The sequence below is a fragment of the Bos indicus genome, chromosome 19 (assembly GCF_029378745.1).
Source record: "Bos indicus isolate NIAB-ARS_2022 breed Sahiwal x Tharparkar chromosome 19, NIAB-ARS_B.indTharparkar_mat_pri_1.0, whole genome shotgun sequence".
NCBI lineage: Eukaryota > Metazoa > Chordata > Mammalia > Artiodactyla > Bovidae > Bos > Bos indicus.
Window position 1 is genome coordinate 13423345 of NC_091778.1, and position 17449 is coordinate 13440793.

Sequence of the window (17449 nt, forward strand, 5' to 3'; positions counted from 1 at the left end):
AGGAGAAGGGGACAAGAGAGGATGAGATGGTTGGATGGCATCACCGACTTAATGGACATGAGTTTGAACAAGTTCCGGGAGTTGGTAATGGACAGGGAAGCCTGGCGTGCTGCAGTCCATGGGATTACAAAGAGTCGGACATGACTAAGTGACTGACCTGAACTGACTGAACTCTCCATTATTAACTTACTTACATATATTAATTTCTCTCTAGTCATTGTGACAACTGACTTCGTAGCCTAACATTTATTACAAAGAAGGAAACTGAAGTCTATTGACAAGTGTAATATTACTTTCAACATACAAAACGCAGTAGGCACAGTGTTTAAATAAGGCTTAAATTTCAACACATTCATTGTCATTTAAATAAACTATTTTAACAAATAATTATTGAAGAGTTCTCCCCAATTTAATACTCAGCTGAGGCAGCAAGAGCTATCCATAAGTATAAAATTAAAATGGACTCACAACAGAGATATCTAACTTTTCAGAAGCCAAAGCACATGTATCTTTAATCAATGATAAACAACAGAAAACTACTGATAAGATGTAAAGACAAATGCTCAGGAAAAACTGGTATCTTAAGCTGGCTGTAATATTCATATTCCATTTCAACTTACTCCTCTGTAGCCCACAAACTTGGAAGGATGGAAAGATTTATACATGATTCCTCTATTTCTCTACTTGTTTTAATTCTAACAATGAGTGACATGATTATAAAGTAATATGTTAATGCATAAGGTTTGTATAGGAACAAAGAATTAATATGCTAAGACAGGCCATGTAATATCCAAAGCTTACTGTATTATGTGCATACAGCATTTGTGAATGAAGATGTTAGTAACAAAGCTATGCTCCCCCAAAGCTTTTAATTTATAGATGAAACAATAAAAGATCCTTCCTAGGAATCTATATTTAATAATTATTAAGACATCAGTAAATTTCGGATCAGCACAATATAACTGACTAATAAGTAGGTCAATGTACTCATCATTCAAGAAATATTTAATGAAAGCCTACACTAATGTCCTAGGTGCTAGAAACACGAATGTAAATTGGTAAATGGTGTACATTTCACCTTGTCATAAAACAAAAAATATCTCAATGAACATAGTCTCTAGTATTATCTCTGTAGATCTCTGAGAGAAATGACTACAAGATTAAGGAGATGAGTTGTATACTGTATTCTTCTTCATAGTCTACAAAATGATAAACTATACGTTACAATGAATTATTATGTATTGTTATGTATAGTATATATTATATAATCTATGCAATTACATACAGACTACAAGATATTATCAAGAATATGAGCTCTTATCAGAAAGGAATAATGTCTACTACCAGGGCTTAATATACGGATAAACATCTGATAAGTAAGTGTGTAAACAGTTTTGATATTTCAGGAGATGCAGTAGTATGACTGGGATTCCCTATACATAACAAAATTGAGCTTTATTCCAAAAGAACTATTTCTGCAGCATACACAAAACAGAGTCTCTGAAAACACAGCTGTAGCTTTGATGGTGAGTGTTAGACGTTAAAACATAAACGAGGGAAAACTGTTGCTTCACTACACTGTACTTTGAAAAAAATCTAACTCCAGACTTCCTACAGACTCAGCCCTTGGAATTTCTACCCTGCTGGACTGCCCTATGTGTGGGTGTGTGTCTGTGTGTGTGTCTATGTGTGTGTGTGTATGTGTATTTGGATCCAGAATCTAGGCTTATTTCTGCAAATCCAGGCAGAGTTGTGAGAGGTCGGGGAAAGAAAGAGTGAAAGATTGACACATTTCCCTCATGAATGATAATACAGTTACATCCACAAGTATGTTATGTTAATTAAATAATTTAACAACATAGTTACACAGACCTAAATTAGTCACAACTACTCAAGGAGAATATACAAGGAAAAACTGAGTGTACTAAAAAGCGTCTACAATAACATGAAGAAAACATGCTGTGGGCTGAACACATATGCCATAAAATTATATTACTAAATAAGGCATGCACAGGAACAGAGAAATACAGTAACAGAAGAAGCATGAAATATTGATGCTATGATTCCAATTAGTCTGTTGATTCTATCAAGTAAATAATATAAACTCAAAGGCATATAATAGGAAATAAATCAAGTTGATACATACTTGTGACAAAAAATTTTTTCGTGAAAGTACAGCTATCAAAGGCAGCAATTTTCTCCTGCAATACTACAACAAGGATCCTAAAATTAGAGGGAAAAAAATCATAAACTATAAACTGAATCATAAAATAAGTTAAATCAGTATCTACCATAGCAATTTTTAAAAATCAAACACATCTTATAACATATAAGCTAGAAACATCTGCTTCTTAGATATAAAAATATAACCCCCAAATCCTTAATATGACCAATACAGACAAGATTAGAGAAAGAAAAGTGATAGGAGAACTACACCTCAAAATAAAGTTGTTTTTTTTTTATAATATTTTAATTCATTATAAATCAAATGAACCTATCTTCATTAAGAATGTATGAGATCAAAAAAATGCTGGCAATTTACTAAAAGTGTTTTTCCACTGCTGGCTCAAAGTCATGGAATTAAACATAAAATGGATTTATACAACCTATCACTTCAAATGACTACGGAATTTCTCAACACAAGAGCCAAAGAAGAGAGGGAGGGAGAGAAAACAGGAAGGAAGAAAGAGGAAAGAAGGAAGGAAAGGACTGAGGGAGGAAGAAAACTCAGACAACTGTTATTCAGTATAAATGAGATATTTCTGATTAAGGATATATTAAAATTAATCAGAATTTGTATTTTTCCCAAAGTCCAAGATTTAGAAATAATTAGGAAAAAGTTACAAGTTTTCAAAACTAAACTGCATCCAAAATGAAGCTACTTTAGAGTATTGCTACATGCTATCTTGTACGAGAAACACATGAAATACTGCTTTACCTTTTGTTGCAATGGAGATCATAGATAGGCGTTTTAAACTGAATGGACTTGACCATCTCCCCAGTACGAAGTGAATATAAATCCACACAACAGTAAGGTGGACTTGTGCTACAAAAACAAACAAACAAAAAAGACAAGAGTTATTATGCTTTAAAAGGTGGGAAGGCCAGTAACTTTTCTTGTTAATAATACATGCAAACTGATTATGCTGCTGCTGCTGCTAAGTCACTTCAGTCATGTCCGACTGTGCGACCCCATAGACGGCAGCCCACCAGGCATCCCCATCCCTGGGATTCTCCAGGCAAGAACACTGGAGTGGGTTGCCATTTCCTTCTCCAATGCATGAAAGTGAAAAGTGAAAGGGAAGTCGCTCAGTCGTGTCCGACTATAGCGACCCCATGGACTGCAGCTTGCCAGGCTCCTCCATCCATGGGATTTTCCAGGCAAGAGTACTGGAGTGGGGTGCCATTGCCTTATATATATATTCCAATCAATTTATCTCAGGAATGCCAAATGAAAACAAATAATGAAACATCACTCAATTAATACTGTAGAACAGGAAAATTATAAGATGATCTCAATAAATGAAGTAAAGCATTTGAGAGAATTAAAATCAGTTCATAAAAAATATTTCATTAATCTGATTCAGGATACCAACCTTAAAACTAATCAACAAAATTGTGAAATACTGAAACGTTTCACCCCAAAATGAGGAATTAGAAAAGAGTATTTGAAGACTATGGCAGTGTACCCCATATAGTATGGAAGGTCTATGCATAAAATATTACTACAAGAAAGGAATAAAGCTACCATTATTTGCTGAGAACTTGATTGTATAAGACCTAGTAACACAAAGTGCAATATATATACAGACAAGCCTGATAATAATAAAAGACTACACATTAATGTATGCATTAATTTGTAAACTGATTATTACTATGGATTACCAATTAATATATGGATTTATCAAGGTCACTAGATGAAACATCACCTCTACTATTATAAACTAAGGATAAACAATTATGAAGTGAGATCAAAGATACAAGTATTTGAATATCTCAAATAATTCAATTTCTAAAGGCAAGATTTCAATACATTTACAGGAAAAGGAACAAAGCAAACAAAACAAAAAGGCCAAAGTGAATGGATGTATATACCATAGGCTGACCCTTTCTAAACAGATACAATTAAAGCCTAATCAAGAATCTACCAGAAATGAGATCTCATCCTAAAATATACATAAACATTCAAAATAAGATTTAAACTATAAACACAGTGTGTTCCAGACACTAAAACAGATGATGAGATCAATGTTTCCACCTTAATAAAGTATGAAAAGAGCAAGTTACATCAAATCAAAGTGAAATGGAGGAATTAACAACAAATCAATGAAATAAAACTTGGGAAAGCAAAAGAAGAAAATGAATGAAACTAAACCTAATTCCTTGAAACAGCTAATTTGAATATTCAGTATCTACAAAGGAATTGAACTCATAACTTAAAATTTCTTACAAAGAATTTCTTAAAAATGGCTTCATTTGAAAATTTTACCAGTTCTTGAAACAAGTTTAGATATCCTACATAAATTCTTTTAAAGGTAGAAGTCACCAACTTATTTTATGAGGCCGTAACACCTGATTCCCAAAATAAACAAATACTTCACAAGAAACTATATATACATTTATAATGTCTCATGAATGTATGTCAAGAATTCTCAACAAAATATCAATAAGTCAAATCTAGCAATACAAAGCTAGATGAGATTCTTCCTAGAAATAAAAGACTGTTGAATAGAAGAGAACTTCTTCAACTTGATGAGGGGCATCTACAAAAAACCCACAGGTAAAAGATCAACACTTTCCTGAAAGATGAGGAACAAAGCAAAATCACCTACTCTTAACTTCAATAACCACAGATACGCAGATGACACTACCCTTATGGCAGAAAGTGAAGAGGAACTAAAGAGCCTCTTGATGAAAGTGAAAGAGGAGAGTGAAAAAGTTGGCTTAAAGCTCAACATTCAGAAAACTAAGATCATGGCATCTGATCCCATCACTTTACGGCAAATAGATGGGGAAACATTGGAAACCGTGACAGACTTTTATTTTGGGGGACTCCAAAATCACTGCAGATGATGACTATAGCCATGAAATTAAAAGACGCTTACTCCTTGGAAGAAAAGCTTTGACCAACCTAGACAGCATATTAAAAAGGAGAGACATTACTTTGCCAATAAAGGTCCATCTAATCGAAGCTATGGTTTTTTCAGTAGTCATGTATAGATGTGAGAGTTGGACTGTGAAGAAAGCTGAGCACCGAAGAACTGATGCTTTTGAACTGTGATGCTGGAGAAGACTCTTGAGAGTCCCTCGGACTGCAAGGAGATCCAACCAGTCCATCCTAAAGGAAATCAGTCCTGAATATTCATTGGAAGGACTGATGCTGAAGTTGAACTCCAATACTTTGGCCACCTGATGTGAAGAACTGACTCATTTGAAAACACCCTGATGCTGGGAAAGACTGAAGGCAGGAGAAGGGAACGACAGAGGATTAAATGGTCGGATAGCATCACTGACTTGACAGACATGAGTTTGAGTAAGCTCCAGGAGTTGGGGATGGACAGGGAGGCCTGGCATGCTGCAGTGCATGAGGTCGCAAAGAGTCGGACACGACTGAGTGACTGAACTGAACTGACCTACTCTTACCACTCCTGTTCAACAATAACAACCTAATTTTTAAGTCTTTATGAAAATTCATAAAACATAGTTTGGGGTACTTTAAATGTATAAGAAAAGAGGAAATCCTGCCACTTGACAACAACATAGGTTGAGGGCATTATGCTAGGTTAAATACAAGAAAAATACTCTATGATATAATTTATATAGTGAATTTAAACAAAAACTCAACTCACAGAAAAAAGAACAGGGGCTTCCCTGGAGGTCCCGTGGTTAAGGCTCTGCGCTTCCAATGCAGGGGGTATGGGTTTGATACCTACATCCCACATGCCACGAAGCATGACCAAAGAAAACAAATGAAGGTGTTTTTTTTTTAATCCAATTTAAAAAATTTTAATAAAAAAGAATAGATTAGTAGATGCCAGAGCCCAGGTCAGGTGGGGAGGTATGAAACAGGTGAAGATAGTAGAAAGGTACAAACATGCAGTTATAAGATCAATAAGTCCTGAGAATGTGACGTACATCACGGTGAGTACAGTTAACAATGTGTGTAGGTGCTCAGGCGTGTGCACCAACTGCTTGCGACCCCATGGACTACAGTCTGCCGGGCTCCTCTTGTCCATGGAATTTCTTAGGCAAGAACAGTGGAGTGAGTTGCCATTTTCCCCCTCAGGGGCTCTTTCCCACCCAGGGATCAACTGGCTTCTGATTTTTATGCCCTGGTCGAAGTCTCAACCATTTGATTGCCAAGGAAGTCCCTGGCCATAATGTTTTAAAAGATACTTTACCATGGAAGATACATATATAGTAACTAAGGGCTTGAAAAAATGTTAAGTATCACTAATTATCAGGAAAATACAAATTAAAAGCACTAAGGGACACCACTACTACAACGACTAAGATTTTACAAGACTGCTAATTCAAGATTGCAAGACTTTCATACATTGCCACTGGGAATGCAAAAAGGTAGTCACTTTGAAAAGTAGTTTGGCAGCTTCACATAAACATATCTAAGTCATGCTGTGGGACTTTGTTATTCATAATTTTGTTTTTGCACAGTTAAATGTTGATCAACAGGTGAATAGCTAAATGTATTGAGATATATTCGAGCAACAGAATATTAATAACAGAGCAAACTATCCAACTAACAGCACATGTGAATTTCAAAACCATCATCAAGTTCTTAGGGGAAACAAGGTCAAACATAAAAGTCTACATACTCTATGGGTCCCTTTCAATGAAAAGCCAGAAAGGTAAAACTGTAATAATAGGAGGCCGATCAGTGGTTGCCAGCGGCCAGAGGAGGAGGGGAGCTACAGAAAAGCGGCATGATGGGTGCCCACTTACAGGATGACAGAAATGGTGCTGGGTCTTGATTGTGCTAGAGATTTACACAACTGCACACAATTGGCAAAACTGAAGATGGGGAGCATCTTGTAAAACCTAAACTCCCAACGCCAAAACGGACACAAGGCAAAAATTCTTTTCTTAATGTTCCCAACTAATTAATCCAGTCCTCTGCTGAGAAGCAATGAGTTAATAATGAATGAAATTTAACATTTTGCCAGACCAACTGGGAAGGAAAAAACAGCTTGTCACCTTCAATTAGCAGCTCATTAGAGCCATGGTACACTAGAAACTTGGATTCTGATCATTTTGCTGGCATCCATACAATGTCACAACTGAGAGTCTTCCTGCAGAAAGCCTTCAATAGTAGACAAAACAAATGCTACGAAGGTTCAGTTTAGAGTCGAGTGAACAAGACGCGGTAGAGCTAAAAATTCTATTTATATATGGAAAAAAACCTCTTCTTCAATGCCTAATAGAAAAAGATAATTCATTTAAAATCAGTTTTCAGAAAGTCACACATTCATAAAGGAGTCACGCTATCTGCCAATAAGACAGTTGCGTACACGCCTGACATATCCTTTTGTTCTCTATTTTCTCTCTTTGTAAAAGCCTTGACTATTTCCCTGGGACACAGCAAGACAATCTTAATTTTCCTCATGGGTAGGCTGATGAGAAAGCTTTCCATAACATCAGCAGTATGCAAGCCCCATAACAGAAAGGACGTGTGTTGTGCTACAATATACTGGTAAGAAAATAAGCTTTCACTTTATTACTAACGTGCACCACGCAGTGTCAAATGCTGTATACAGAAGTCTTCATTAGATTTCTGGAGCTCAAATGGGTTAACATTTTTATTGGTTTGCATCTGACATTTAAACCTAAAGTTGTGACTTCACTTTAAGATAAACCTAATTAATACCTTAAGGAGAAAAAGTTCACACAGAAGTGTAGAGAATCTAATTTAGAACATAACTGAACCTATTGCAAGCAAAACCAGAGTGGGAAAGAAAAGCAGAAATGATGTAATTTGTCTTATTAAATGATTGGTTAAAGGACTCTAAACTGTGCCCAGGCACCACTGCCTTTCCAACACATAAATAATCAACAGGGGTAACATAAAGTTATTTAGTACTTTTAATGAAATATAAAATAGAAATGAATGCAAATTCTGCTTAACTGACCCTTCCTTTACCTAAGTAACTTGTTTTACAGTGAGTAACCAGGACATACATTAAAATTTTTTGCACTGGAGCAATCTGTTACCTGCTATACGCATGACTTATACACAAAAAGGAAGTTATAAAGCCTTTATTAGCAAGGGCCTAGTCCTCTCAGAGCCAAAGGTATGGAATTTACACATTTAATTCATTTCAGTGAAGAGAGTTTCCTTCAATTATTGAAAGAATACATTTTTAAAACTTCCATTACTGAAAATGAAAGGGATAAATTAAGCAATTATATAATATAAAATAGCTAAATTGAATTTCTTAAAAGCAAATCCTGAAAATATACAGAAGATAAACACCAAGAGGAAAAGACTAAGGATTTTCATCTAAATATGTGGCTTATTTTATTATTTCTTAACTTCTCTGTAATCTTTCTCATCAGATTTAAAATTTTTTTCACGTGCTTAATGTTTTAGAAAAGTTTTTGGCTCACAACAAAACTGAACAGAAAGCACAGATTTTCCCATGTGGTCTCTGCTCCCATTCGTGCACAGTCTACTCCATTACCAACTTCCCCTACCAGAGTGGGATATTTGCTACAACCTATAATGACACATCAGAGTCACCCAATCTCCACAGTTCACAGGACGGTTCACTCTTGGTGTTATACATTGTATGGGTTTGGGACAAATTTACAATGACATACATCCAACGTTATAGCAGCATACATAACAGTCTCACTGCCCTAAACACCGTTTTTTGTCTTCCTGTGCATCTCTCCTAACACTCACCTTCTTACTGTCCTGCTGTTTCTGTCTTTTCCAGAATGTTGTTTACTTGGAACCATACAGTACGTAACCTTTTTAAACTGGCTTCTTTCACTTACTAATATGCTCTTAAAGGACCCCAGCCCCTTTCTTTTCTTTGAAATCTTTGAAAGGATTTCAAAAGATTGAAAGGTTGTTGCTTCTCAATCACCATGTCAGGACTGACTCTTTGGGACTTCCTGGACTGCAGCACACCAAGCTCCTCTCTTCTCCACTATTTCCTGGAATTGCGCAAACTCATGCCCATTCAGTCCCTGATGCCATCCGACCATATCATCCTCTGTCCCCCCATCTCCTCCTGTCCTCAATCTTTCCCAGCATCAGGGTCATTTCCAGTCAGTCAGTTCTTCGCATCAGGTGGCCAAAGTATTGGAGTTTCAGCTTCAGCATCAGTTCTTCCAATGAATATTCAGGACTGATTTCCTTTAGATGTACTGGTTTTAGTCCTGAATAATATTTCATGATCTGGATGTACCACATTTTATTTATCCTTTGACCCACTGAAGGACATTTTCAGTTCAGTTCAGTCACTCAGTCATGTCTGTCTCTTTGCAACCTCATGGACTACAGCACGCCAGGCTTCCCTGTTCATCACCAACTCCCGGAGCTTACTCAAACTCATGTCCAGCAAGTTGGTGATGCCATCCACCATCTCATCCTCTGTTGTCCCCTTTTCATCCTGACTTCAATCTTTCCCAGCATCAGGGTACTTTCAAATAGGTCACTTCTTCGCATCAGGTGGCCAAAAGCATTTGGAGTTTCAGCTTCAGCATCAGTCCTTCCAATGAATATTCAGGACTGATTTCCTTTAGGATGGACTGGTTGGATCTCCTTGCAGTCCAAGGGACTCTCAACAGTATTCTCCAACAACACAGTTCAAAAGCATCAATTCTTCGGCGCTCAGCTTTCTTTATAGTCCAACTATCACATCCATACATGACCACTGGAAAAACCATAGCCTTGACTAGACAGACTTTTGTTGGTGAAGTATTTTTACCATGCTGTCTAGGTTGGTCATAACTTTTCTTCCAAGGAGTAACCATCTTTTAATTTCACCATCTGCAGTGATTTTGGAGCCCAAAAAAACAAAGTCTGTCACTATTTCCATTGTTTCCCCACCTATCTGCCATGAAGTGATGGGACTGGATGCTATGATCTTAGTTTTCTGAATGTTGAGTTTTAAGCCAACTTTTTCACTCTCCTCTTTCACTTTCCTCAAGAGGCTCTTTAGTTCCTCTTCATTTTCTGCCATAAGAGTGGTATCAGCTGCATATCTGAGGTTACTGATATTTCTCCTGGCAATCTTAATTCCAGCTTGTGCTTCATCCAGCCCAACATTTCTCATGATTTGTTCTGCATATAAGTTGAATAAGCAGGGTGACAATATCCAGCCTTCATATACTCCTTTCTGTACATGGAACCAGTCTGTTGTTCCATGTCCAGTTCTAAGTGTTGCTTCCTGACCTGCATACAGATTTCTCAAGAGGCAGTAGGTGGTCGGGTATTCCCATCTTTTGAAGAATTTTCCAGTTTGTTGTGATCCACACAGTCAAAGGCTTTGGCATAGTCAATAAAGCAGAAGTAGATGTTTTTCTGGAACTCTCTTGCTTTTTCAATGAGCCAACAGATGTTGGCAATTTGATCTCTGGTTCTTCTGCCTTTTCTAAAACCAGCTTGAACATCTGGAAGTTAATTCCTTCATCCCGGGACCATGCCTGCGGAATGAGGAGCCGCATTAGGAATTACTGACAGTTAATGGTTCATGTACTACTGAAGCCTCACTTGGGGAATTTTGAGCATTACCTTGCTAGCGAATGAGATGAGTGCAATTGTGCAATTGTTTGAACATTCTTTGGTATTGCCTTCCTTGGGGACTGGAATGAAAACTGACCTTTTCTAGTCCTTTGACCACTCCTGAGTCTTCCAAATTTGCTGGCATATTGAGTGTAGCATTTTCACAGCATCATCTTTTAGGATTTGAAATAGCTCAACTGGAATTCCATCACCTTCACTAGCTTTGTTCGTAGTGATGCTTCCTAAGGCCCACTTGATTTCACATTCCAGGATGTCTGGCTCTAGGTGAGTAATCATACCATAGTGGTTATCTGGGTCATGAAGATCTTTTTTGTATAGTTCTTGTGAGTATTCTTGCCACCTCTTCTTAATATCTTCTGCTTCTGTTAGGTTCATACTATTTCTGTCCTTTACTGTGCCCATCTTTGCATGGAATGATCCCTTGGTATATCTAATTTTCTTGAAGAGATCTCTAGTCTTTCCCATTCTATTGTTTTCCTTTATTTCTTTGCACTGATCACTGAGGAAGGCTTTCTTCTCTCTCCTTGCTATTCTTTGGAACTCTGCATTCAAATGGGTCTATCTTTCCTTTTCTCCTTTGCCTTTCACGTCCTTTCTCTTCTCAGCTATTTGTAAGCCCTCCTCAGAAAACCACTGTATTTCTTTTTTGGGGGGATGGTCTTGATCACTGCTTCCTGTACAATGTCACCTCCTTCCATAGTTCTTCAGGCACTCTGTCTATCAGCTCTAATCCCTTGAATCTATTTCTTACTTCCACTGTATAATCGTAAGGGGTTTGATTTATGTCATACCTGAATGGTCTAGTGGTTTTCCCTACTTTCTTCAATTTAAGTCTGAATTGGGCAACAAGGAGCTCATGATCTGAGCCACGGTCAGCTCCCGGTCTTGTTTTTGCTGACTGTATAGAGCTTTTCCATCTTTGGCTGCAAAGAATATAATCAATCTGATTTCAGTTTTGACCACCTGGTGATGTCCATGTGCAGAGTCTTCTCTTGCGTTGTTGGAAAAGAGTATTTGCTATGACCAGTGCATTCTCTTGGCAAAACTCTTATTAGCCTTTGACCTACTTCGTTTTGTACTCCAAGGCCAAATTTGCCTGTTACTCCAGGTATCTATCGGAGAAGGCAATGGCACCCCACTCCAGTACTCTTGCCTGGAAAATCCCATGGATGGAGGAGCCTGGAAGGCAGCAGTCCATGGGGTCACTGAGGGTCGGACACGACTGAGTGACTTCACTTTCACTTTCCACTTTCATGCACTGGAGAAGGAAATGGCAACCCACTCCAGTGTTCTTGCCTGGAGAATCCCAGGGACGGGGGAGCCTGTTGGGCTGCCGTCTATGGGGTCACACAGAGTCAGACACGACTGAAGTGACTTAGCAGATTAGCAGCCACGTATCTATGACTTCCTAGTTCTGCATTCCAGTCCCCTATTTTGAAAAGGACATGTTTTTGGGTGGTAGTTCTAGAAGGTCTTGTAGGTTTTCACAGAACCATTCAACTTCAGCTTCTTCAGCATTACTAGTTGGGGCATAGACTTGGATTACTGTGATACTGAATGGTTTGCCTTGGAAACAAACAGAGATCATTCTGTCATTTTTGAGATTGCATCCAAGTACTGCATTTCAGACTCTTCTGTTGACTATGATGGCTACTCCATTTCTTCTAAGGGACTCTTGCCCACAGTAGTAGATATAATGGTCATCTGAGTTAAATTCACCCATTCCCGTCCATTTTAGTTTGCTGATTCCTAAAATGTCGATGCTCACTCTTATCATCTTCTGTTTGACCACAATGGAAACAGTGACAGACTTTATTTTTTTGGGCTCCAAAATCACTGCAGATGGTGACTATAGCCATGAAATTAAAAGACCCTTACTCCTTAGAAGAAAAGGTATCACCAACCTGCTGCTGCTGCTGCTAAGTCGCGTCAGTCGTGTCCGACTCTGTGTGACCCCATAGACGGCAGCCCAACAGACTCCCCCGTCCCTGGGATTCTCCAGGCAAGAACACTGGAGTGGGTTGCCATTTCCTTCTCCAATGCATGAAAGTGAAAAGTAAAAGTGAAGTCGCTCAGTCGTGTCCGACTCTTCGGGACCCCATGGACTGCAGCCTACCAGGCTCCTCTGTCCATGGGATTTTCCAGGCAAGAGTACTGGAGTGGGGTGCCATTGCCTTCTCCAATGACCAACCTAGACAGCATATTAAAAAAACAGAGACATTACTTTGCCAACAAAGGTCTATCTAGTCAAGGCTATGGTTTTTCCAGTAGTCATGTATGGATGTGAGAGTTGGACTATAAAGAAAGCTAAGCACCGAAGAATTGATGCTTTTGAACTGTTTTGTTGGAGAAGACTCTTGAGAGTTCCTTGGACTGTAAGGAGATCCAACCAATCCACCCTAAAGGAAATCAGTCCTGAATATTCATTGGAAGGACTGATGCCGAAGCTGAAATTCCAATACTTTGGCCACCTGATGCGAAGAACTGACTCATCTGAAAAGACTCCGATGCTGAGAAAGATTGAAGGTGGGAGGAGAAGGGGATGAAAGAGGATGAGATGGTTGGATGGCATCAACGACTCAATGGACATGAGTTTGAGTAAGCTCCGGGAGTTGGTGATAGACAGGGAGGCCTGGTGTGCTGCACTCCATGGGGTCGCAAAGAGTCAGACATGACTGAGCGACATCACTTTCACTTTTCACTTTCATGCCTTGGAGAAGGAAATGGCAACCCACTCCAGTGTTCTTGCCTGGAGAATCCCAGGGACGGGGGGAGCCTGGTGGGCTGCCATCTATGGTGTCACACAGAGTTGGACACGACTGAAGAGACAGCAGCAGCAGTAGCAGCAGCAGCAAGTTTTATTCAGAAAATTGAATCTGTACAGGAAAAACCTCAGAAAAATTTCCAGAATGAAAAAACAAATAAAAGATGAAGTGAAAGACAGCAGATTAAAATAACTGAACATAGAGATTCGACTTATAAAAATTCATAATCCTCAAGGATGCAGTGTCAATCTCTACCTGATAGTTTTCAGCAAGCTAGCCTTCTCTGCTTCTTCTACAAGCCCAATCACATAAGCCAATTCCTTGAAATGAAAATCACATGTGTTTGTGTGTGTGTGTATACTGAATGATATGCTGCGGAATCTAGAATATAGCACATATGACCAGAGTCAATGCTTGCTCAACAAAGAACTATGACTTTTGACTTCACAAGCCAGAGGTAAAGGCTAAGGCACAATGGTAGGCGGTATCATGACACATTCAAAGGGCTGCCCCAAATACAGTCTTTACAAAAGGTGCTTAAAAAAGTCAATAAACGATGCACGGTTATCGACCTCAAAAAGCAAAAGAGCAAACCCTGGGAAAGGGGCACAATATGATGTTCAAAGTTGCCACATTACTATATTCAAAATGTCCACTGTTACATAAAGAATTGCAATGCGCACAAAGAAACAGGAAGGTATGGCCCATCCAAAGAACAAAAATAAACTGTGAGGAAATGACATTGAAGAACCTACACGAAGAATTTAAATCAATTGTCATAAATAAGCTCAAAGAGCTGAAAGAAATCACAGACCAAGAATAAAGGAGAAAAATGAATTCACAAATTAAGACTATCAATAAGATATTGGTACATTAGGACAAAGGAATCACAAAGAAATAATGGAACAGAACACTTTATTGTTCTTTAGTCACTAAGTTGCATCTGACTCTTTTGCAACTATAGACCACCAAGGTCCTCTGTCCATGGGATTTTCCAGGTAAGAATACTGGAGTGGGTTGCCATTTCTTTTTCCAAAGGATCTTCCCAACCCAGGGATCAAACCTACATCTCCTGCATTGGCAGGCAAATTCTTTACCATTAAGCCACCAGGGAAGCCCAAAAACTAAAATGAAAAAGGCACCGAAGGTTTCAAAGTACACCTGAAGAACAGAAAAGGCTCAGAAAGAATTTCCAAACTTGAAAATAAGATGAGGGAAATTACACATCAGAGTTGCAGAATGAAAACAAACAAAAATAAACACAGCTTAAGTTTAACAATATACACCAACTAAACTTAACCAACCTATAGAAGACTCCACCCAATAATGACAAAATACACATTCTTTTATGTTAGCCACAAAACAAGTTTCCCTAAATTTAAAAACAATGAAAACAATCTCTCTAACCAAGCTGGAATGAAGTTACAAATCAAAAGCAAAAGGAAAACTGGAAATTCACAAATATGTGACATTAAACATGGCATTTCAAACAATCACCATGTCACAAATATGTGGAATTAAATAATAAACCCTTAACAGTCAACATCACATTAACAGAATGAAAGGGGGAGAAACAACATGATCATCTCAACTGATACAGAAAAAACAACTGCCAAAATTCAACACCCTTTCATGATAAAAAACATACAGGAAACTAGGAATACTCCGGGTCGAAATCCGGGAGTTGGTGATGGACAGGGAGGGTCAAAACTCCGGGAGTTGGTGATGGACAGGGAGGCCTGGCGTGCTGCGATTCATGGGGTCGCAAAGAGTCGGACACAACTCAGCGACTGATCTGATCTGATCTGATCTGATGCAAATATGATAAAGGGCACTTGCAAAACACTGCACTCAGGGACAAAAGACTGAATGTTTTTCCTCTAATATCTGAAACAAAAAATGGATGCCTATAGTCAACACTCTATTGAAAGATCTAACCAAAGCAATTAGGCAAGAAAAAGAAACTGAAAACGCCTAAGTTGTAGAAGAAATAAAACTCTATTCACAGACATGATCTATATATAGAAAACTCTTAAGAAGTCACAGAATAGTACTAGAAATGATAAATTCAGGAAAATTTCAGTGTACAGATCAACATATATAAACCAGTAATTACCAACCCAAAATAAAAGAAAGCAGTTCTAGTTACAATAGCAATACAATCTCCACCAACATTCCAATGGCTTTTGCAGAAATGAAAAGTCAACCTAAAAGGAAACGAAATTGCAAGAGGCCCCAAAAAGAAAACAAAAGAAAAAAGAAAAAAATTGAACTCACATTATCTGATTAAAAAAATTACAACAAAGCTATATTAATCAAAACACTGTGATACTGACATTAGACACATAAATCAATGGACTAAAATTCAGAGTCCAAAAATAAACCTATATATGTATGATCAATTAATTTTTCAAAACAATACCAAATATCTTTAGTAAATGGGCTGGGAAAACTGAAGTTTATATGCAAAATTTGGACTACTATCTTATTTACTTTGGCTGCATCACGAGGCATATGGGATGTTAGTTCCCTGACCAGGGATCAAACCCACTTTCTCTGCATTGGAAGCGTTAAGTCTTAACCACTGGACCACCAGGGAAGTACTGCTATCTTAAATCATATATTAAAATTAACTTAAAAAAAATTAACTCAAAATGTATTAAAGACCTATGTATAAGAGCTAAAACTATACAAGAAGAAAATATAAGGGTAAACCTTCAAAATATTTGACAATATTTTCGTGACACCAAAGGCACAAGTAACAAAAGAAAAAATTACGTTATCCTACTATTTAAAACTGTTGTGTATCACAGACATTGCCTTACAAATTAAAAAACAATCAAAAAATAGAAAATATTTGCAAATTGTGTATCAGAGAAGGGTCTAGTATCCAGACTGTATTGAGAACTCTTGCTATTCAACATTTAGAAGACAAACAACTCAATTACAAACTGAGCAGAGGACACAAACAGACGTTTCTCCAAAGAAGATATACAAACAGCCAAGCATGTGAAAAGATTATCAATATCATTGATCAGTGGTGAAAGGCAGATCAAAACCACAATGAGATATTACTTCACAACCCTCTAGGTTGGTCGTAACAAAACAACTGAAAAGGAGGAGGTGTTTGTAAGGACACACAAAAAGGAGAATCCTGGTCCATTACTGGTGAGAATACAAAATGGTACAGTTGCTGTGAAACACGGTTTGGTGGTTCCTCAAAAAGCTGAAGACAGAATTACCATATGACCCAACAATTCCACTCCTAGGTATATACCAAAAATTAAAGCATGTGTCGACACAAAAACATGTATATGAACATTCATATCAGCACTGTTCATAATAACCACAAAGTGGAAACAACCCATATGTCATTTTAAATGATGAGTGCATTAACAAACTGTAGTATCCACATACAATGTAGAATTATGGTGCCTTAAAAAGAATGAAGTTCCAACCATATGACACTCTAGAAAAGGCAAATGTGTGGGGACAGTAAAAAGATGTACTACTACTTCAAAATAACATTCAGTTGCCTTTTCACTTACTTATTTGAATATTAAATTTCAGCAATCTAGAGTAATGATTTACTGTTTAAGCTTTCAATCTAATTTCTTTAAGTCATATATGGACAATTATGTTAAATTAACACACATGTAAATAAATTTTTACTATTATAAACTACTCTGAACCAAATCTGAGTGGGCTTCCATTTCTCATGTTCTTCCATAACACATTACAATTGTTGGTATCCTTTTCAGTTGGTTTTATATACAGATAATGCTATACACGTTGTAAACATGGTGAACTATTCTGAAAGTCTGTTTCAAATGCAACAATTGCTATTTAAGGCAAAAGTCAGCAATACAGTGAGGCCTAATTAAATGCACCATTAAACGGAGCAAGGAGCATG

At 37.7% G+C, this 17449-nt stretch overlaps 1 protein-coding gene across 1 annotated transcript in view; it reads right to left on the reverse strand.

Moving 5' to 3' along the window:
- BCAS3 (BCAS3 microtubule associated cell migration factor) overlaps positions 1-17449 on the reverse strand; it is a 586026-nt gene that overhangs the window by 447233 nt on the left and 121344 nt on the right. The window contains exons 10-11 of the mRNA XM_070774269.1: positions 2939-3046; positions 2147-2223 (exon numbers count right to left, since the gene is read on the reverse strand). Of these exons, the coding sequence (XP_070630370.1) occupies positions 2147-2223; positions 2939-3046 (185 nt within the window). The remainder of the gene's footprint in view (positions 1-2146; positions 2224-2938; positions 3047-17449) is intronic.